The 22,170-nt window shown below is 36.0% G+C and overlaps 1 protein-coding gene across 9 annotated transcripts in view; it reads right to left on the minus strand.

The window, feature by feature from the left end:
* ACACA (acetyl-CoA carboxylase alpha) overlaps window positions 1-22,170 on the minus strand; it is a 293,591-nt gene that overhangs the window by 66,865 nt on the left and 204,556 nt on the right. For all 9 annotated transcript variants that reach the window (XM_063112234.1, XM_063112233.1, XM_063112232.1 and 6 more), the window contains 3 exons: window positions 20,487-20,633; window positions 5,491-5,760; window positions 3,300-3,397 (listed from right to left, as the gene is read on the minus strand). In XM_063112234.1, the coding sequence (XP_062968304.1) occupies window positions 3,300-3,397; window positions 5,491-5,760; window positions 20,487-20,633 (515 nt within the window). The remainder of the gene's footprint in view (window positions 1-3,299; window positions 3,398-5,490; window positions 5,761-20,486; window positions 20,634-22,170) is intronic.

Here is a 22,170-nt window from a genome sequence, read left to right on the forward strand (position 1 = left end):
CTCAGGGTGGATATGAGAGATAAAGCAACAGGAGAGGACTTCACACATAGAGGGCCCTCAGATTTTAGATGCCCCTTCTTACTTTCTAGAACAAGTTTCTTAAAAGCAGGTCAATGTATATCTCTACAATAAGCAACAGCCATTAAATTGACAATTTTAGACAATTTTACATAGGAATAAAAAAATCCAAACACAGGGGTAGTAGGAACGTTCATCCCACTTTCCCAAGTCAAAAATCCTCTCCTTTTCCAAGACAAGGATGGAAGGGAATTTCAAAACAGTGTACTCCATTCCTGCTTCTTCACAAATATCAAGTGTATACATGAGGGTTCCTGGCTATAGTCCTCTGGAGGGGCAGGTGGAATGTATGTAGAAGTAAAATGCTGATGAAGTTATCCAGAAAGCACCCTGTGGATCTAGTGGGAGACACTCATCTGTCTTCCAGGCAGGGGATTAGGAGTGATAGCTGATAATGGGAAATGGGAGATGGGGAATGCAACTAATAAAAGAAAGGGAAAATACAAAGTCGGAAGTAGAGATGGGCAAATATTATTTATTGTTCCATGTGTACCCAGAAGGCTTGGCACTGGGCACAGTTTTATAAATTGAAATAATAAATAAGTATCCCATAGTGGCTCCTAAACTACTTCCCCCACCCCCATATTTCTCGGCTCCCTTCTTTATTTCCAGCCCTTCATCAATTCCTTTTCTTTGCCCTTGCTGTAGGTCTGTGACTTTGCATCTCTGCTCTCCAGATTCCCCTGCCTTTCTATTTTTAGCCTCTACCAATATCCAATAATTCCCTAACTCTTCCTTTTGTTCTGTATCTAGACCCTTATTCTAGTTAAGTTATAAATGAAGCTAATCTCCCATTAGCGGTTAATGAACCACACTAACTTGGAGGAGAGGGGGTAATGTGTTTGTTTTATAAGGTCCACATGCCATATAGTCACAAGTTCACCTCCCCTGCAAGGCAGATCTCTCCCTCCTAAGGGCTGCACATTGTTTCACAGGTGTTTGTAATTTAAGTGGCATCTTCTACTACTGTATTACATGAAAAAAAATTAAAACTTCCCATTTTCTGCTCTGTGACCTGAGTCAATGACAGTCATCTGGGACTATCATTCTTCAGAGTAGTACTAAATTTTTATGTTCTAATAAAAAACGTTTGTATAGTGTATTACAATCAACAAAACACATTTATATATATCATTTTTGATCCTCAGAACAATCCAATGTGATAGGTAATATCATCTCCATTATTACAGATAATAACAATAATAATAATAGAGAATTTCTGATTGCTTACTATGTGCTTAGCACTGTGCTAAGGGTCTTAGTTCACTTGATCTTCATCTTTCAGATGAGGAACCTCAGAGAAAAAAAATGACTTGCTTTGTAACAAAGGTAATATACAAAATCAATAGCTTTCATAGGCACCAGTAATAAAGAATTTAAAAATATAATGGGGAAAAAATCCCATTCAGAGTAGCAAGAAAAAAATACAAAGTATTTAGAAATAAACATAAAGAAATTTGGCAAAATCCCACTATACCCACACTGTATACCAAGGCATCCCGGGGCACCACAGTGAACTCCTGGGGGCACTGCAGGATATTTTAAATTTTTGAGAGGAACATTATGATAAGTGATATCTGTTGGATCCCATGTGAACTACTAATTAGGCATTTCACAGTTTAGTATTAGATAGTGCTACATTCATTTTGACAATGTCCCATCTTTGCAAAGTCAGGTTTCTCTAGTTTTTGAAAAAGAGCAACTTCTACACAAAAAAATCAATGACAAGAAACAAGGGTGACTATACCCAACCTGATTCCGAGTTTTGAGATGTTATGCAGACACAAATATACCATTTGTAAGTAAATATAATTATTTAAGAATGAAATTATTTTTTACTTATGTGTATTACTTTTTCAAATGATTATTAAGTTGTTAGGATATAAATGCTTATGAAGTTGTTTGGGCTTAACTACTTAACAAACACAAATATTAGGTATTAGGGGTGTTGTGAAAAAATTACTGAGACGCTAAAAGGTGCCATGAACCAAGAAAGTTTGGGAACCTCTGGCATAATTTATATGAAGAAAACTACAAAACATTAAAAAAAAATACACTTGAATAAATGGAAAAACACACCATGTTTCTTTTTGGGAAGAGCCTCAAGTTTATGAAGATCCTCAAAATTCGAATCAAAATCATTGTGGAAAATTTTTGGGGAATTAAAAAAGAAAAGAGGCTATCTATAAAAAGGCAAAAATAGCCAATAAAACCTAAGGAAAAGTTAAGAATGTGAGGAAATATGCCCCACTAGAATAGTTAAAATAGAGTAGCATTAGCCCAAGAATAGGCAAAGCAACAACAACAAAAACAAAGTATGAATTATTCAGTAAATAGTATCGGAGCAATTAACATTCTGGAAAACAACTTGCAGATAGATTATAAAAATGTTCAACTTCACTGATAATCAAAAATAGGAGTTAAAATAACAATTGCTGTTTTTATCCTATTTTATTAATTGACAATAATCAATGTTGGCAAGGGTAGGAAAAAATGAAAGGGGGGAAACAAGCACTATCACATACTGCCGATGGGAATGCAGATCTTGGGAGAGCCATTTGAAATTATTTCTTAAAACCCTTAAAAATTGACTTTTTGACCAGAAATTCCACTTCTAGAAATTAACCCAAAGGGAATAATCAGAGATAGTCCTAAAAGTTTATAAAAAGAATGTTCAGCTCTGGGATAAAATAGTGAAAAATTGGAAATAGTTTGAATGTTCAAATATGATATATTCATTACGATGAAATACTTATACTACACAACCATTAAACATCATATTCTCAAATAATATTTTAAGAATATAAGAAATTCTCTGAAAATAGTTTTTAGTGAAAAGAACAAATTATAAAAGAAACTCTTATCTCTTATAATCCCAATTATGCAGAACAAAAAGGAATGAATGTAGAAAAGACAGCAAGAATATAAAATAAAGGCCTCAGGGTAGGACAGTGGCTGATTTTTTTTCTTCATAAATGTTTACATGTTTTAATTTTCCTAAAATCAACAAGCATTATAAACATAATTTTAAAACTTCAATCAGTTACAAGTCCCTTCAGCTAATAAATGGTAGACCTAGAATACAAACCTAAGACATCTAGATACTGTAACAAGCAATCTTCAATGCTCTTCAAGGTTATGATCAGCAGAACAGTAAAGAAAACAATTACCATATTCTTTCTTTAGTTATGGCCAAATTATTCTGATACATATGTACCTACCTGGATTCTCCCTCATCCTCCACGTGTTCACAATGGACAGAGTTGAGAGCACTGACTCTCTTATAATCTTGAGGGGTCAGATATAAATACTTGTAACCCTGTGAAGCACAAGTAGTTTTTAACTCATTATTTGCCAGTGCCATATAACCAGAAGACATAGTAAAGCACGAGTAATGAAGCTTGTTCCAAAGCTAGCTTTAAATTGCTACATCACTTCTTAGAGTTACTATCAACAGAATACTAGTTCTCATCGACAGTTCTCCTTTGAAAGATGGAAGTGCCTATTTTTTCAGTCACTGATTGTCCTTGAAACAAGATACCTTGTAGCTGCACCTCCAAGTGTGTTCCATTCATTTTATTTTCAACAGGGTTAAAGGGTCATTTTCTGATCTTTAGTGACATCTCTATTAAAGATATCAACATGCAATTAAAAAATTGTATGAATCACTATTATTGACTTTCTCAAATCTGTAATATCATCAAAATATATATGGGTAAGGGGCAACCGAGGATCACAAATCTAGAAAATTCAGTATTAAAATAAGAAGTCTATGCAGTGTTAATAGTGAACACTGAACACAAGCCTTTTGCTTTTTTCAACAAACAACTCCTAATTCCTATTTACATTTTTTAAATTATACTAATATTTTGCAATTGATTTATTTGTATACATACATGTACACCCTCACATGCAAAGGAGAGTTACATGGTACATCTGTTTAACATAAGTGAATTAGTCACTCAAAAAAAAAAAAGTACACAGAGAAAAACATTTTAAATACTGTGAGAAATTATGCCCACCATTTAACTCAATGAATTTATGCTCCACAGTGAGTACAACATGGAAGAGCCATGAATTTGTCATTGGTCTTACATGACTTGTGACAAGAATGCTTTATAGCACTGAGTGTCATTAGTATGTCAGCACGCATTTATTGTCTATTATGTGCAAGGTACTGTTCTAGGCACTGGAAAAACAGTATTGAACAAAACAGACAAAAATTCCTGGCCTTATGGGACTTATCTCCTAGTGGGAGAGGCAGAAAATACACAAAATAAATAAGTAAAACATATAATGTTAATGGGAATGATGTTTAAGAAAAAAATAAAATAGAGAAGGGAGACAGGACAGCTATTCTTTGAGGAAGAACAGCCAGGGAAGTCCTCATTGAAATGTGTCATTTGAGTAAAGACCTGAAGGAGCTGAGGAAATGAGGATATCTGGGGGGAAAGTATTCTAAGTAAAAGGAACAGCAAATACAAATGCACTGAGACATGAGGGTGTCTAGCAGGTTTAACAAAGAACAAAGAGGCTGCTAGAACCAGAGTGTGGAATGAGGGAGGGCTACATCAAGAAATAAGGGCAGAGTTGTATCAAAAGGCCAATCTATGTAAGTCCTTGTAGGTAACTATACGGTCTTTGGCTTTTACTTGAATGAGTTGGGAAGCCATTTTAATCAGAGGAAAGTTTTGAGCTGTGATCTGATTTATATCTATTTTATTTTTATTTTTGGGGCAGCTGGCTGGCACAGGGATCTGAACTCTTGACCTTGTTATTACAACTGATTTATATTTTCCCAGGATCATTCCACTTTCTGTTGAAAACAGATTTTGAGTGGGAGCTGGGGCAAGAGCAGAAGCAGGAAGGCCAATTAGGAGATTGCTGCAATATACAGGTAAGAGATGGTAGTGAGATGGATGACTGTGTAGCAGTGGAAGTGGTTAGAAGTGGTCAGATTCTGGATATATTTTGAAGGTGGGGTGTGTAAACATGATTTACTGACCGAGTAGATGTGGGTGTGTAAGAAAGAGAGAAGTCAAGGATAACTCCAAGGTTTTTTACTTAAACGAATGGAATACAGCCATGGTGGAATAGTTTAAAGATATGTATTTTTGGGTTAGCATGTCTCATGCTAAATGCATACCTACTATTTATTTCATCTAGTGTTCAACCAAGGAAACAATGTTCTCTTTTAAAGGTGGAGGAAAAAGCAAGTGATCATATTGAGAAAAAATGTGTCTCTAAAATAGTGTCTTAAAGAATTTTCATAAGTAACTTTGTTTATATTTAATTTCATGATAAGTGCTGACTTTTGAACTTAAACATCTACCTCTTCCCCCACCTCTCTAAACATGTACACACACACATGCATAATAGTATCTTGAAGTATTCTCTTTTCTTGGTCTGTACCTTGTAAGGATCCTCAGGATCCACCCAGGCCACATGAAACATATGACGAATTTCTTCTGCCAGTCCAATTCTTGCTCCACTGTTGGCTGCTACAAAGATGCGTGGGATACCCTCTGCCCTGGCAAGTTCAGAAGCTCTGAGAAACAACAAATCCTCCTGGGGCCCAAAGGACCCAATTCGGTATGTGATATCATTGCCAATAACAATGATATCTCGGCCTTCTGGATATTCGGGACTTTTAAGGGTCATTTTCCAAGCTACCATGCCAATCTGCAAAGGTATAAATAGACAAAAAAAAAAAATGAATACAAGCTTCTTACATGCAGAATTTTTTCAGGTTCCCTGATGGCATCAGACTGTACCTAGACCAGGCTTTACATTGCTAAAGAGCCAAGCTCCCTGTGGGAAATTAGAAAAACCTTCTCGTACACTGCCCTAGATTATGCTGAGAACAGCTGGTTTACTATGTGTTCCAAAGTTGTCTCAATTCCTTCTCTGAGCCTGCTTAAAGATGGAAAAACCAGTCTAAATGCACTCCAGATACATGCTGAAGACTGTCATCGCACTAGTGATTAAATCCAGAATTCTCGTTTACTATCCTATATACTAAGACACTATTTCCATCTTTGGTGAGATTCCTTCTAAGAAACCTTCAACATATAAGGGAGCAGAAACAGGATCACCTCTCATGGACTGTACAACTTTTGTAAACTGGATTTTTTTTTTTTACTGTCCTCTAGCATTTGATAGGAATAAGAGAAACATTCTTTACTGGTTTGCTTCAGGTATCTTGCATTTCTGCAAGATTTTACTATCACTCAACATTGTATCCTTGTGAACATCTCTTCCTGCTTTCTCCCAGCACCAGAAAACCAAAGGATGCAAGAAACTAATCTCTTTCTGTACCATGATATATGTAAATCTCTGCTCTCTGTTCAGCAGTATCTGTCCAGCCACATAGAAGATATTGACTTAAAAGGCAGAGGTGACATGTCTCTTCCCAAACCCTCACAGCCTTCTCCTCTTTTAATCCCTTTCTGTATGAGAACTAGTCAATCCTACTTGTTTATTCCCTTGTTCCATTTCCTTTCTATTCACTCACACCCCATCTACAGCTGCAGTTTTTCATGTCTGCCTGTCTGTTTCCCCTATACCTGGATAAGTAATGTTTTTCATTCTTTTATTTTTCCCCTTTCTTTCTGTCTCTCATCCCCTTTTTGCCTCCACTGCTCACCGCCAAACACAAAACCTACCCAGATGAGCATTCCAGGTCCCACCTAATGGAGCCCAGCCGCATCAGCAGACTTGGGTCCCTCATCCCTAGGCTGCTGCATATCACCTCATTGGGGAGCTGGCCATCAAGAAGGGCCATTAACAGATGTAAATAGCAGCATCCCTGGAAAGCCACATGCATCACCCAGACTCAACCGGGCCGGTGATCATAAGCTCTGAGTACACATTTCTCAATCCAATTGCACATCCACTGTAATCGGGCTGGCTGAAGCTCTCTACACAGCTATTTGTGATTCTCAGCATTAAGAAATATATATATATATGAAACACCCACAGATAAATATAGCTATTTAATATATCACACCATTGGCCAAATACAAATCAAAGTGAATGTAATACACAGAAAAAAACCCAATCACCTTCTGAGATATCACTATTTGCTCATTAAAGACAGAGAAAGGAAGGAGAAACAGATCAGCCCAAAATAGCAGAGAAACACCAAATATCAGGATAATTTTGGTTGTGGGTTTTAAGAAGCTAGTTAATATAATGCTTGTGTGAGGAGAAATATTTTATCTGCCTTTTCATGTCCCCCTCTAACCCAATGTCTGTTTTGTTATCAGGAAAGAAAGCTATTTCCTGTCTACCTTCCTCTAAGTGTATTTGTAGTTAGGAAGATTGGGTTTTATACCGAATTTTATGATATATTAACTTTAGCCACCTAGACCAGAAGTAGCTTAGATACAAGCCCTGAAGAATCTACTTCTGCATTTGCATGCTAATGTCAACACTGTGACTATGTGGCACTGGGCAGGCAAATAATACTCTTATCTTTCATTATTACCTGGGGACTCTAACTGTGTCACTTGGGCAGTCAGTTCAGCAATTGGCCAGGTCATTATGCTTGCAATATTGACTTCTAATTAGGTGTCAACACAGCAGCACCAAGAACACACTACTCTTTTATCAATGTCTTTCCAAACTGTGTTCCTCATCAACCGCCCCCTCCCACCTTAAAAAGTACCATTACAGAATGGAAAAGTGCTATCCCAGTCTTAGTACAGTGAGACTCCTTATTGGAAGAGATCCAGTTTTGAGTTAGAACAATGCATAAACATCTAAGAAAGTATCTGTTGATCAATTTACATTAAAATGTAAATTTCATTGCTTATCAAATGATGGGGCATGTAATGGTGAACATGGGCTTTGGAGTCAAATAAACTTAGATTCAAATCCAGCTTCTATCACTTATTAACTGTGTGACCTTGGGAAAATTATCATCTTTATTGAGCTTCGGTGTCCTCACAGGTAAAATTAAGACAATAATACCCATGGGTTTGATGAACTAACTACTGGAAGTAGAAATCTATTATATTAACTTCAATATACAAAGTTTGCCCTTTTATCTCCCCTCAACCTGTCCAAATCTCACCTGCTGCAAATTGTTAATTCAAATTCCATTTCCTCCGTAAAACATCCCCCAGCCTAAGGTGACCCCTCCCTTCTCTCATCTCCTACTATGACCTTCATGTAGAGAATTCATTTGATATTTAGTTGTATACTACCTAGGACTGCTTTTACCTTACCATCTTAAACCATTATATCACCTCCTCTAGTGCCTCATAGGATCCATACACATCGTATGGGAATAATAAATACTTGCTGGTTCCACAGTCATTTTACTTTTTAAAATAATACTTGGAAAATAGTCAATATCAAGGGCTTACAACATTGTCCATGATTTATATCTAGGGATCACAGAATAAGAGTCCTAAATATCATTAAGCTATTTTATTTAAAAAAAAAAAAAACCCAAACAAACAAACAATAGCTACCATTAATTAAACATCTATCACATGTTGTACTGTACTTAAAGTGGATAAATACTAATAGCTAAGAGGTTAAGCTTGAGAGTCAAGCTGTCTTGGTTCAAATCTCAGCTTTAAACTTGCTATATAACCTTGGACAAATCACTCAGCTTCTTACAGCTTCACTTTTCCCAATTATAAAATGGGGATTTTTCTGGAGGGATTGTTGCAAGGAACACATTAAATTCATACAGAGCCTGGCATATAAACGCTCTCAAATAGCCCTTCAAAGGAAGCTGTTATTATTGCCATGAGGAAACTGAGGCACAGAGGAATTATATAACTTGTCCTTATAGCTAGCATAAATTGTTTAATTTTTAAAATAAGGTTCACACACAAAAACTGGCATTTCCTTCACTAGAAAAATTAAAGAAGTGCATTCCAGACTAGTGACAATGCCTTTAGCTGAATACAAGATGGAAAAGGAACAGAATTATAGCACAAACATGAACATCATTGACCCCTTAAATACAATGTGGTATCCTGGAACAGAAAAAGGACATTAGCAGAATTGCTGGTGAAATCCAAAAAAATGTCCGTGGCTTATTTAATAGAATCATACTAATGTAAATTTCTTAGTGTTAATATGATTTTTAGGAATAATTATACCATGCTTAGGTAATAAGTTAACATTAGGGAAAGCTGGGTGAAGGGTTAAAGTTAAAAAAATAAATGTCACGATAAAAAAACTTCTTTGGAGGGCAGTAAATTGGATAGTGAAGTCATTGTTAGTGTTCTGTACAGCCTTATAAAATGATGGCTATGAAGACTATGAATAGCATTTTTAGGAACCCATGATATAATACTAAATTAGAAAAAGTATGATACAAAAAGGCATGCATACCAAGTAATTGTGAGAGGTAAAATAGTGTAGTGGTTAAGGGCACAGACTCAGGAGCCAGATTCTGAGACTCTGATAAAATAAGAGAATTGGTCCGTTTTCTAGCCATATAACCTTAGGTAAATTACTAACCTCTTTGTGCCTCAGTTTCTTCAATAGTAAGATGAGAGTAGTAACAACCTTTTGTATACATTTGTTGTGAGGATTAATACATTTTAAATCCTATAGTAGCTGGCACATAGCTGGGGGAAAAAATACAAAGAACCATAGCAAAATAAGGTAATAATTATTAGGATGATGGAACTGTATGGCTTTTCTCCCATTTTCCAAATTTCCTTTAATTTGTTTATATTGCACTGATAACTTTAAATTTTTATAAATTAAAAAACAGCAGAGAAAAGATTATCAAGCACCTCTTCATTGGGTAATAGGTACATAGGAGTTTATGTTATTATCCCTACTTTAGTGTATGTTTGAGTATTTCCATAATGATTTTTTTTTAAGAGGAGAGAAATCTCACCAGCCTAGTGGATTTCCCATATTTTAGAAGTGATTCTAGATTTTAGTGATACTATAACAGATAGTATTTAATATAAAATTAGAGAGATACAAACATGAAAATTAAAAATCAAAACTTACCTTAAAGGGAGAAGAATATCAAGAACTATCTTAGTTTGTTGGGGTTGTCATTTCATTTTTTAAAAAGAAATGCTCTGCAATAATGTGGTAGAATGTAAACATATGTATATATAGGTTTATACAATATTAATAGCTCTACCTGAGAAGTAACTGCTTCAGTGTTCTTCTGGTATGATGGTTAAATACACATTTATACTTTTAAAATCAATATTTATACAATAGACAAGAACAGTGCCTATCAGCTAAATACATATTTAGGACTGTACCACATGTATTACAAACATGTACTAAAATCAAAAGCTTATATTTATACAGAGCCTTTCATCTTGAAGGGAGCTAAACAGCTTTACAAACATATGTACATAAAAGGACGTTTGCACTGATAGGCATGCAAGGTATCAATTCGCCCACTCCCCTAGTTCTTCCAGCAGTCCTGAATAGAAACACATGGTGTCAACAGATGCCAAGTATGTAATAGCTGCGAAGACATGTAACACAATAATCCAGTTGTGATGCACAGTCATTGAAAGGGGACTTGCAACTTGAGAACAGCAACTGTTCTCCTCTAGTGTAGAAGCACCACGGTCATTTCCAGCTTTATGTTTTTAAATTATTCTCTATCAAACTCAACTAATCACTTGACAAAATTGAATTTGATAATGGAAATGGTTTCTGAATGCAAAATACATTCTGAGGATGAAAACTAGGTTGAAAAAGGCTTCCCCCTGCCCTTGTTAGATTTAGAAGAAAAAAAAGGGTCACAACATTCGGAGAAATGATTCAAAATAGTCTATCTAAGAATAGGTTTGTCTCAGAGGATCAGGTCATTACTTCAAAAGACAGTCATATTCCCCCCACCCCCCATTTAATTAGGACACCATAAGTTTTTCAGTCCAATTACTTTATATAGATGAGTCTACCTATATTATATACAAAATGGAGATTTTACAATGAAAATTTTTGTATTATAAAAGCATAAACAAGTGTGACAATGTGATTAGGAATGTGACATTCATTGATTTCACCTAAGCCCAAGCTGCCTTATATGTTAACTGAAGAATAACAACCAAGGGAAATCCCATCATTAAATTCTCTTTTTTCGTCTTCTCTTTCCTTTCAGTGTTTTTAATCCAGGCGAAACCTGATAAAAATAACACTCCAGGACTAAGGGCTGAAGGAGAACTAAGCAACAAAAGGGCAGCCTGTAGCCTGCTTGTGAGAGTGGGTGGGTTTATGGTCTAATGAGCTGCATACTCCAATTGGCAGTGCCACCATCTTCTTCCTTGACCTCTGCCTCTCTCAGGCACTGACTAAACAAGTTGTCTGTGGTACTTACTGCAAATTATGTTTTCATTAATAAAGCCATGAATACATTTTAAAATATTGAATTTTGAATTATTTTTCATAACAGAATATTCCAACGAGCAGGTTTCTTAGGTTTAGGGTTATCAATCTAAGCTAATTATCTAAAAGTGAAAAAGGGAAGAGAATGAAAACAGCTACAGTGAATGAGCTAAGGAGAAGCAGAAATAAATATTTGTTTCCCTTATACAAGTTCTGAGGAAGGAAATATTTCCTTGACCACATTCTGATTCTGGAATAAACACATTCAAGTGAGGGAGGAGGGAATCGGGAAGAGAAAGCAAGCAGAAGAGAACAGTCTTATTTAACTGTTTTTATGTGGGTAAAATGATTTGTGCCACAGTATTTCCATAAGAAGTGGGACCATTATTTTCCTGTAGAAACACATTTGGTTTGAAAAGTATCACTGGACAGGATGTGAAAATCAAACCAAATGAATTATTCACAACCTCCGATCAGAGGTGATCATTATTTCTGATGCTCCAAACAGTGATTAGGATTCTGCCCTGAGATGTCATTTTCTCGCTGCGTTAACACCAGTGATACAGAAAGGCATTATCTATCTATCCATATATGTATTTTTTTCTCCTGGGAGGACCTTGGTTTAATGTTACTATAACAGATACTAAAAACATGATAATATTAACATTTATTCTGATGGTGCCCATAAACGCCATTAGTCTGACACAAAGTGTCAACACTAATCATGACCCAAAATTAACACCAAAATTGACATCAACATTAATTGTACTATCAGTGTGAATAGAATGTGCAAACACACACAGGCACTTTCCAAAGCTGCTTGATATTACCACAAAAACAAAACAACAATATGAAGCTCAACAAAGAAATTTGAAGGGAAAGCTATGGGGCAATACATGACAGGATTTTGTTTTTTAAGGGTGTGAGAAGCATCCATCAATTCTAGTTATGCTGTGGGAAGCAGAAAGAGAGTATCTTTTCCACAGTTGCCTTTCTTATATCTCTACACTTTGAGTTTCGCTGTAACAATTACCTTTCTATATAGATTTAAATACAGGTAAGACTGTAGCTGAGATGTTGAAGCTTTATTTGTTATTTTCCCCGCTAAAAGTCTAAAATTTGAGGATTTTTTTTTGGCACAGCCTCCAGTAGCTACTGTTCTAATTCTGCTAATGCCAGGAAGATGACTACTCTGCAAGGCCCTGGAGCAGCAATACAAAGAATCCTAGAATGTTTGAGCTGAGAGGGACATAGGCATCATGCATATCATAAAGATGAGAAAACTAAGACCCAGGAAGAAGGAATATGAACTTGAGCTCTTTTTCAAGTACATAACAAAATATTACCTTTTGCCCCTTTTTGTATCTTATATGGAATAATAAACCTGCACTTTTAATTAGATACTATCAAAAAATAATTGTCATAGTAATTTGAACTCATTAGTCTCATAATAAAACATACTTGATGAAATATCAGAAAATACAGTATAGGTTTTAAAAGAGGTATTTTTAAGTCAAAAGGCAATGTAATATTTGACTTAATTTGTGCCTTTTGGAAAAATCATGCTAAAAGAATGTTATTGCCTTTCCATATTGTATTATCTGCCAGCTATCATGTTCCATTGCCTAGTGTTGTATGATCACATAAAAGAGCTCAAAACAATTTTCTTAACTGAAAAACTCCTTTTTTTTAATGCTTGGATAATTAAAAAATGGCTGAACAAACTTACTTCAACCCTTATAAAAAGTGATAAAAGAGTAAGAACAGTATCATTTTTAAAGCAAAAAATTTTCATCCCAGAGGTAATTCTTTAAAAATGTTAGCAAAGGGCCGAGCCCGTGGCGCACTCGGTAGCGTGCTGCGCTAGCAGCGCGGCGACGCTCCCGCCGTGGGTTCGGATCCTATATAAGAATGGCCGGTGCACTCACTGGCTGAGTGCCGGTCACGAAAAAGACAAAAAACAAAAACAAAAACAAAAACAAAAAAAATAAATAAATAAAAAAAAAAAAATAAAAATAAAAATGTTAGCAAAGATTAAAAAACAATAATTTTGAGGTGGATTATTTTTCTCTGTAATATTTACATACATGAAACCATAGTAATTTTACATATGTAACACATAGTAATTTAATAAGCATACCAATTAAAAAAAAAAACAACATTCAGTGGAGCACATAAAAGCCAGTAGTATTTGAGAAATGGGCGACAGGATTAATTGGTTGATATGGAAATTTACCAAGTTGGCCTACTATAGTTCTAGAAGCACTACCCATTAATCATAAGAAGGAATGTTGAACTTTGGTGCTCCATGCTACACCTCCTCTCCAGTGTTATCTGTTGCTGTCCTGATGTTCATTATTGCCTCTAGTTAGAGTTGTAAAGTTTCTTGACATAGAGTACTATGTCACATCCTTTTTTAATAAAATCTTAAAACTCAAGACATGTACAAAAATGCTCGCGAATACATTCTTTTGTTTAATGGCTATCTCTAGCACTTACTTTGAAAGGAACTGAGGAGCCCTCCACCAGTGCTGCTTTAGTGTGCCAACAGATGCATTAGGATTTTTAATGTCAATCAAGCTCATTGAGCCTTGAGCCCTATCAACGAAATGAGTAAAAACCAACTAATTGACCTGATGAGAAATCTCTAATACCAGTAACAGTTATTCAGAAGGAATTCTAAGAAAAGCATATGCATCCCAAAAGAACAGTGTTAGGAATTCATCAGAAGTAATTCCATGGTAGGGAGACTTAGTTTTCAAAATTAGCCTCGATATTTTCTAATGAGGGATCCAACTTTGCTTTGGAAGATAATTTTAGACAAAGACTTATAGCCAAACACTTAGGATGGGGATAAAAAGAGAAAGGTGTATAACAATTTAAATAAAACTACCTTACCACATTTTCCATAATATATCTTTCTTTATACTTGGAATTTGTATCTTGCTAGGCCTGAAAAGATTCAAACTGGTTTTCTGAAGCTCTGATGAAAATTGAAGCAAGCACAAATTATGAATGTTTATGTTTAAATTAGTGGTATATGACCTTTTTTCCCCATCTTCAGGGATAGATTTCTGGCAAAGAACATTAGTCCCCCCACCCCCCACCATTTTTGCGTGTGGCTAGCTGGTACAGGGGGATCCCAACCCTTGACCTTGGTGTTACAATACCACACTCTAACCAACTGAGCTAATCAGCCAGCCTGCATTAGTCCCTTTTTATAAGTTGTACATCAGTGCACAGACCATGGTCCTATTTTTTGTACCTGCTTTTCTTAGGTCTATTTCAGAGCTCACCTTCAGCATACTACAATTCAAGATGTCTCTTCTTTCTTTTTTTTTTAAAAAGATGACCGGTGAGGGGATCTTAACCCTTGACTTGGTGTTGTCAGCACCATGCTCACCCAGTGAGCTAACTGGCCATCCCTATATGGGATCTGAACCCGTGGCCTTGGTGTTATAAGCACCACAATCTCCGGAGTGAGCCACAGGCCAGCCCCCAAGATGTCTCTTTTCTAACAGATATCTAAAAGACTGACACTGACTAAATTTCCACACCCACCATGAAAAAGTAAACTGATTTTTCAAAAGAACGAAACTAAAGCACAATAGAATACATCCCAATTAGCACATTCATGGATCTGTTTTGAGGTTAAATTGAGTAAAACAGTACAAAAATCTAATGTTAAGTTAGAAAAATAGTTGGGTCCTGTGTACATGAGAAATGTTCTACCCTTTCCTTATGCAAGCCCACAAGCATATACACACTCTCTCCAGGCAGAGTTTTAGAGCATAATGGGTTCCACTAGAATTTGAGTCTAGGATAACCCCAGCAATTCCTTCAAGAGTATGGAAATGTCAACCAAGTGAATTAAGACAAAGGGTTATGGTGGTTTTTCTAAAATAAGAGGCTCTTTGGGTTAAGAGGTACACATAAGAACTGTCAAAATGGATTTACTAATTAATTTCTTCTAATCTCTTAGGCTTATATAAGCTTACCAACTTCCTTTTCCTCCTCAACTCCTAAATGGTTGCTTTTTTTTTTTTTTTTAAATACTCAAATATTGCAAAGGATTGTAGCAACACATAAGTGAAGCTGGTGAGGTAACAGTCAAAATGATGAGATTTGTTTAAGCTTGACTGTAGATACAGGGGTATTTGTCATATCACTCTTCATATTTTTCTGTATGTTTAAAACGGTTTATAATTTAAAAAAATTAAGGGCCGAGCCCGTGGCGCAGTTGGTAGAGTGCTGCGCTGGCAGCGCGGCGACGCTCCCGCCGCGGGTTCGGATCCTATATAGGACTGACCGGTGCACTCACTGGCTGAGTGCCGGTCACGAAAAAACGACAAAAAAAAAAAATAAATAAATAAATAAAAATTAAAAAATAAAAAAATTAAACAGACGCTATGCTTTGGTGGTATTGAATGACAGCACATTGCCAACAATTAAACAACAATTAAATATGGGAATTGGTAGGGCTGAGTAGTTCCAGAACTTAATTCAGCTGAAAAGCTGAGAACATAAAGCAGAACTGAAACCAAGATACTAGTCACGTTGTCAGTTTTTAAACTTTAATTTACACTACTTTATTTTGTCTTTGTCACTCTCCATGTAGAGCCATGATGTAAGGTTCAACAGATCTCCAACCAAAGAATTAAAACTGCACTTGCGCATTGTAGGAACACTAGGTAAGCCTACTATACCAACTGAAAAAAAGGGAAGGATACTAGTGGATTTGCCTCACCAGAGGCTTCTTTGAATGCTAAGCTGCTGAAAAGGAAACACCCTGACACCTAGTGCCCATCTGAAAAAATGAAGACTTGGAGTCACCAAAATTCTTTAGTGTGGTAATGTGTGTGGAGGTGACCATCAAATTGCATTCAATTTGGAGTGTACTTTTGTCCCAGAAAAATTTTAAGGGAAAAAATCTTATAACATGCAAGAATTCTAGTCTCTGATTACCAATTCTTTTTGGGGTACACATCCTGTACCTAATTATTATAGCTGCTTCTAAACACAGCTTTTCATTATGACAGGAGTGATATGATGGCCCATGTTCTGAAATGGTAAGGAAAACAGGGTCCTAATTTCTACCAGCACTAAAATTACTATGAAAGTTGACTATCATCTCTTTCATCATTGCCTGATTTAGTGATTCTTGATCTAGTTCCCAGAGCTATTACAAAGAAATAAAGGAAAAGAATGCTAATAACTTATTTTGGAAAAAATAAGAACATAGTCTCAAGAAGGCTAGTGTATTCCTTATTCTGCCACGGAAAGTTAAGCTGTTCTCTGTCAAGTCCGTTACAGCCCTTGGCTTGATCTTAGCCTGAGCTTTTTAATAACGGGATTTAGTGTGAAAAGCAGCTGCACTGGACTGCGAGCTGTTACTCAAAATGTTCCCACCTGCAATTACAGCTTCCACAAATGATCAGAGCAGGTTAGCAAACTGGCAGAAAATGAAAACAATTCCTCCAAAATCAAGAAGTGGTAAAGTAGTACTGTTGGATAGCTGTACTTCTTCTGTTATCTATGCTCAACAGCACACATTCATCTAGTGTGTATTTACATACACTGCCCATCACTGTAGCATCACAGCAGCTAGAAATGAAATCAGTTTAGTCTATGTTGCAATCACATTTTCCTGAATTTTCATCTTTACTTGAAACTATTAAGAAAAATCCTGGACAACTCATCTTTAGAGCTATTTGCAAGCAACACAGTTCACAGATTTGGTCTACATCTTTTTTACTCCTACTCTAAATTCATACTAAATGCAATGCCAATCAAATCTAACAATGAGAAAAATGGGTTCTCCTATATCTTTCATCATGCATTAGCTGGCATTCCTTTAGTTACATCTTTTTTTATGGGGAAGGGACAACTAGGAAAATAGAAACGAGAAAGTGACTAACACCACATCAGAAAAGCTCTCTTTTCTTAACGCAGGCAAAAATGTTCAAAATGCAGGTCACATCTCTGCTGAAATAGCCACAATACTCTTCCTCAAATGGCAAACAAGTTACCTAAAACTAAATGGAACTGAATTGGTCTGAGCCCTGGTCCCATCACTATTTTACCTATTTATTGTCCTGGAAAAAAAATGGGGAAAAAAGACTGGCCACCCATATAGCCGATGTTCTGATAAGTGCAGGTTTTCTGCCTTTGATCGAGGGGAAAGGCATCTCTTGTTTTACCCTTATTCCAAATATCCATGTGCTAGCTTTTAAACCCGGAAACTCCAATTTTTCAAGGTAATGCAGTACCACCCACAATGATGACATGGTAGAGCCGTCACTTTTGGAGAACACCACTTTATGATGATTTAATGTCTATGTAGTAGCATCAATGCATTTACGTTGAGCCTTGGCTCTCAGAACATTAACAAGTCAATTTTTTATTCCTTTTTTAATAAAACTGCTTCTCAAGGCTCTGTTCAGAAGCCTGTTCTCTTTGGGACAGAATAGATTTGCTCCAAATCTCATCAGCATGAGCTCTTTTCGTTCATCTCACATCATTCTTGGGATAATATGTAGAGTGCCAGGCTCATGACAAACTTGTCTCTTTGGCCAAGGAAAATTAAACTGCAATAGCTGAAAGTCAACTTGCCCTGATAAAACTGGGTGCAGCATGAGGAAATATATCCTCCTGACACCTCGTCATCTGTTAGGCACAGCTGTCCCTCAGAGTTCTGACTGCTGAAACTCCATACTTAGATTGGTCAGTCTCTGAGTAGACATGCTCCATTGTATGTTCAAGTTATTGGTAGCAGAGTTTGATACTAATACCCCAACCTCATTCCTGTCATGCAGTGCCCTATAATCTAGCTAAGGCCACTGACTGACTTCACCAGCCATCCTGGGCATTAGTCACTAACTGCTCACAAAAGAACATCAGTTTCACTCCTCCCAAGCTCAAAGGCTCAGAAATGGCAAGCTAACACTCAGCTTCAATCCTAGTCAATCATTTGAAAAAAAAGGAAAAGAGAACAAAGAAAACAGGCAACCAAGGAGGGAAGAGTATAGAACAAGAAAGTGAGAATTTTTTAGCAAATACTATTAGGCCTGGATGGTTAGCTCAGTAGGTTGGACCAAGGTCAAGAGTCTGGATTCCCATACTGGCCAGCCACCAAAAAAAAAAAAAAAAAAAAAAAAACACCCCACAAATGTTATTGGCTTTCTGGTTTTAAAACTATTAAAGCACGGGGCAAAGAAAAACATATAGTGCCTATACTAGATCTACTACTCATAGCTATAGTCCTACATAGCTGTTTAAGACCTCCCTTTTCCACCAAGTTTCGTTAGGTCTGAAAAGGGTTAAAAAAAACCTTTAATTTTTTTTTTATTCTTGTGTGTGAGCGCGTGTGTGTGCGTGCGCGGGGGATTGGGGGGGTCTTTGGGTACAGATTCCCGTATAATAAGACTATTTGTATTCATACTGGCAGAGTAAACACTACATGTTCATGCCCAGGCAGCTCTGTGCTTGTAATTTCAGCAAGAACAGAGCTCTGTCCCTCTGGGACTTCACTATTCCCCCAGTCTCCATTCGCTCAAACACAGAAAGAGCAGAGAGAAAGCAGGAGAGAAAGATCATGGCAAGAGGTTTCACACGGCACTACAGCTAGCTTTCACATGGCCCAAAATCTCATTTTGTGTTTTAATTACATTAGTTAAAAACCATTTTACTCTCAGCCCCATGTTCACAAGGGTGCCTTCCATTCCTGAAGACCATACTGTTGAATGAATCAGAATTTAAGTCTTGCATAATGAAGCTTTTCTTTCCTGTTCGGGGGCTTACTAGGCAGATGCTATACACAGTGGCACAAACCTCTGCTTTAACTTTGTGTTGACAAGTATATATCTACTCTTGTCAAAATTCTGTGCATCCTCCCTCCTTATCCTCTTGCCTTTGCTAATCGTCAAGGCACTAGGCTAGAAGAACTCCTATAAGTCTGATACTTTCCATCTGGTCCAATGCTTGCATCTATCTTAATACCAAATCATCTACTCTTGGCATCTACTGGTATGTATTTCTGAAATAGCCATGCATCTTGTACATATAGTAAAATTTTTTTAAAATACGGAATAAGATGGGGGAAAAACCTGCATACTATCTCCAAAGGCAACAGGCTCTACCCAGCCTGTTTATAGTAAACATCTTGGTCAGGATTACTCCTTCTAAGGAATGAGATTTATCTAGGGATTATATCTAAGGTTAAAATAAAAACACCTCTCTTTTTAGGTTTGTCACTATTGTTATCATTGTTACAACTATACATTAGAAGTATAGTTGAAATCAGGAAAAATCTCAATGCATGGAGGAGGGTATAAGGGTATAGGTAAGAATATGACTTTAAATCATTATTAATAGTTCACTATATGAGAAAAGATGTGAAGTCTACAAAATGCATTCTTGCTTAATTAGCAAGAAATAGGTTCCCTGTTACTTTCTTTTATGTTTAAACCCCTTATGATTGAACCCTTTTAAGAAGAATATAAATATATTTATCATGCTTACAATAGAACCAGATCAAATAAGTTGACAGTGGAAAAGACATTGTAAAAATGCATATTAGTACGCAAATAAGTATCCAAATAAGGAAAAACATTAGGCAAAATAATACTTTAAATGTTTTTATTATAGGAAATCCCAAATTTTAAAACATATATGAAAATAGAGAAAATAATCTATTCTCAAGTACCTATCACCTAGCTTCAATTATCAACTTATGATCAATCTTTTTCATCTGTACTCCCACCCTCACTCCTCTTTATTTTAAAGCAAATCCTAAATATCAGATCATTTCATCTGTAAGTATTTTAATATATATGTCTAACAGAAAACAACACTCTTTTTAAAAAAGCAAAACTGTAATACCATTATCACATGCTCAAAATTAATAATTCCTTGATATCCAGTCAATATTCTCTCTAAGGAACTCTACCAACAACACTACTATGCTGCCTATGCCCCTTGGATCTAAATACTATTTTATGATCACCCTCATGGAAAGCTGGTACTAGTGAGCACAGAGATAAGAAAGGGGAGGGGAGTGTTCAACTACTTGCCTCATTTCCTCCTGGAAGCCTGTTCATCTGGACCAGCTGACCTTGATCATCCAACACCAGTTCGGTATATGTCAGCATGTCAGAAGGCAGAGGGGGTGATGGAAGGAATGCCTGAGTGGACATAGACTCCCAGAGTTTGATCAGGGACTAGTAGAGGAAAAAAGTTTGACTAATTAGTGACAATTAACATTTCAATATGGGCAAAATAATTATTAAGATTTGATCAATCTGGTTTTGCTTTATTTTCCAAGTGTTCTGCAGAGAGTCTAAGCATTAGACCAAATTCTCTAGATCCCATTCTCAGTTAAAATAGATCTGTAATTATTTTTTATATAACGTTTTTTACATGCTAAAAGTCAGGTACTTTCCAACAAAGTCAAACTATTGAGCAACTCTGAATCAGCACTGGAGCATTAACAAACACAAATGACCTAATACGATCCCAAGAATGCTACAATAAAAAGCTAAAAAGGTAGTATCAACTCTTCCTAAAAAAAATAAAAAATAAAAATCCTAGAGAAACTTGGCGATAGAAGAATACCCAGGAAAGTTTCATTACAATCAGCTAATACAAAGAAAATCCAGGAAGGCCAGAGTAAAGTTTTTTACTAGAGGTTCAGGAGAAGAATTCTCTTTCTAATAGTTTTCATAGCTACAGGCCCATACACAGGAATTAGCTCACTAGATGTGTATGACTCTTTGTAAATGTGCAGATGAATTCTGCTCAGTGCATGGAGGAGGGTGAAATTTGAGGAAATAGACACACCTATTCATTTTCAAACCATTATGATTTCCATTTCCAACTTCCTATAAATAAAACAAATACTTCATGTAATGGTTACTAGTTCAGTTCTTTCTTTGCTTGCCTCAAAGCAACATTTAAAGCCCAAATGACTTATACATATCTACATGTTATAATAACTGTGTTTATGTCTATTATATAGGAAGAATTACACAGAATGGGATTTCAATTTCTAGCATTAGCACTGGAAAACAAAACCAACATTCAGCTTTTAGACTAACAATGCTATAAAAGGGAAATACTAAAGGAAAGTAGGTATATTTGAAGCAGTAGAACTTGTAAACAAATGGTTACATAAAAGTAGTCTCTTGTATTTGTGAATAATACAGGAATTATAATTTACCAAGTCCACATATATCACTTTATTAAAATTAAAATGTGGTAATACTGGTAGCATTGACTAGGAGACTTGGAAAAATCCTATATTCATAGTTTTTTTTAAAGGACAAATTCAGTATACTTTTGATACCTTATTCTTTATCTGCTGTATTTTCTGCTAGTGATATACTTTTCTTGCTTTCTATTGATGGAAGAAAAATCTGCAGCATAGAGATGATTCACCATACAGATCAAAGGAATTTCTTTTCATAGAGGATGAGATTCATAATGTCATATTTTCCCACACTAGTTTTTATTCAGCTATAATAAATCTTCCACAAAATAACTTATACTTTAAACTGTGTACCATGAATTCTATATCCATTTGTCTATGCTTATATGTTGATTCTTGTCATTTTAACCTAGGCTATCAGCTAGGGACCTGGGTTACCTTGGAAAAAAGAAAAATGAGAATGAGAGTTTTTATATCTCCTTTTTAATATCCCTAATTTGAATACAGACTTAGGAAATATATATGTAACTTCTCACACAGGTCATTGTAAA

This window comes from Cynocephalus volans, chromosome 10 (assembly GCF_027409185.1).
Source record: "Cynocephalus volans isolate mCynVol1 chromosome 10, mCynVol1.pri, whole genome shotgun sequence".
Taxonomy (NCBI): Eukaryota; Metazoa; Chordata; class Mammalia; order Dermoptera; family Cynocephalidae; genus Cynocephalus; species Cynocephalus volans.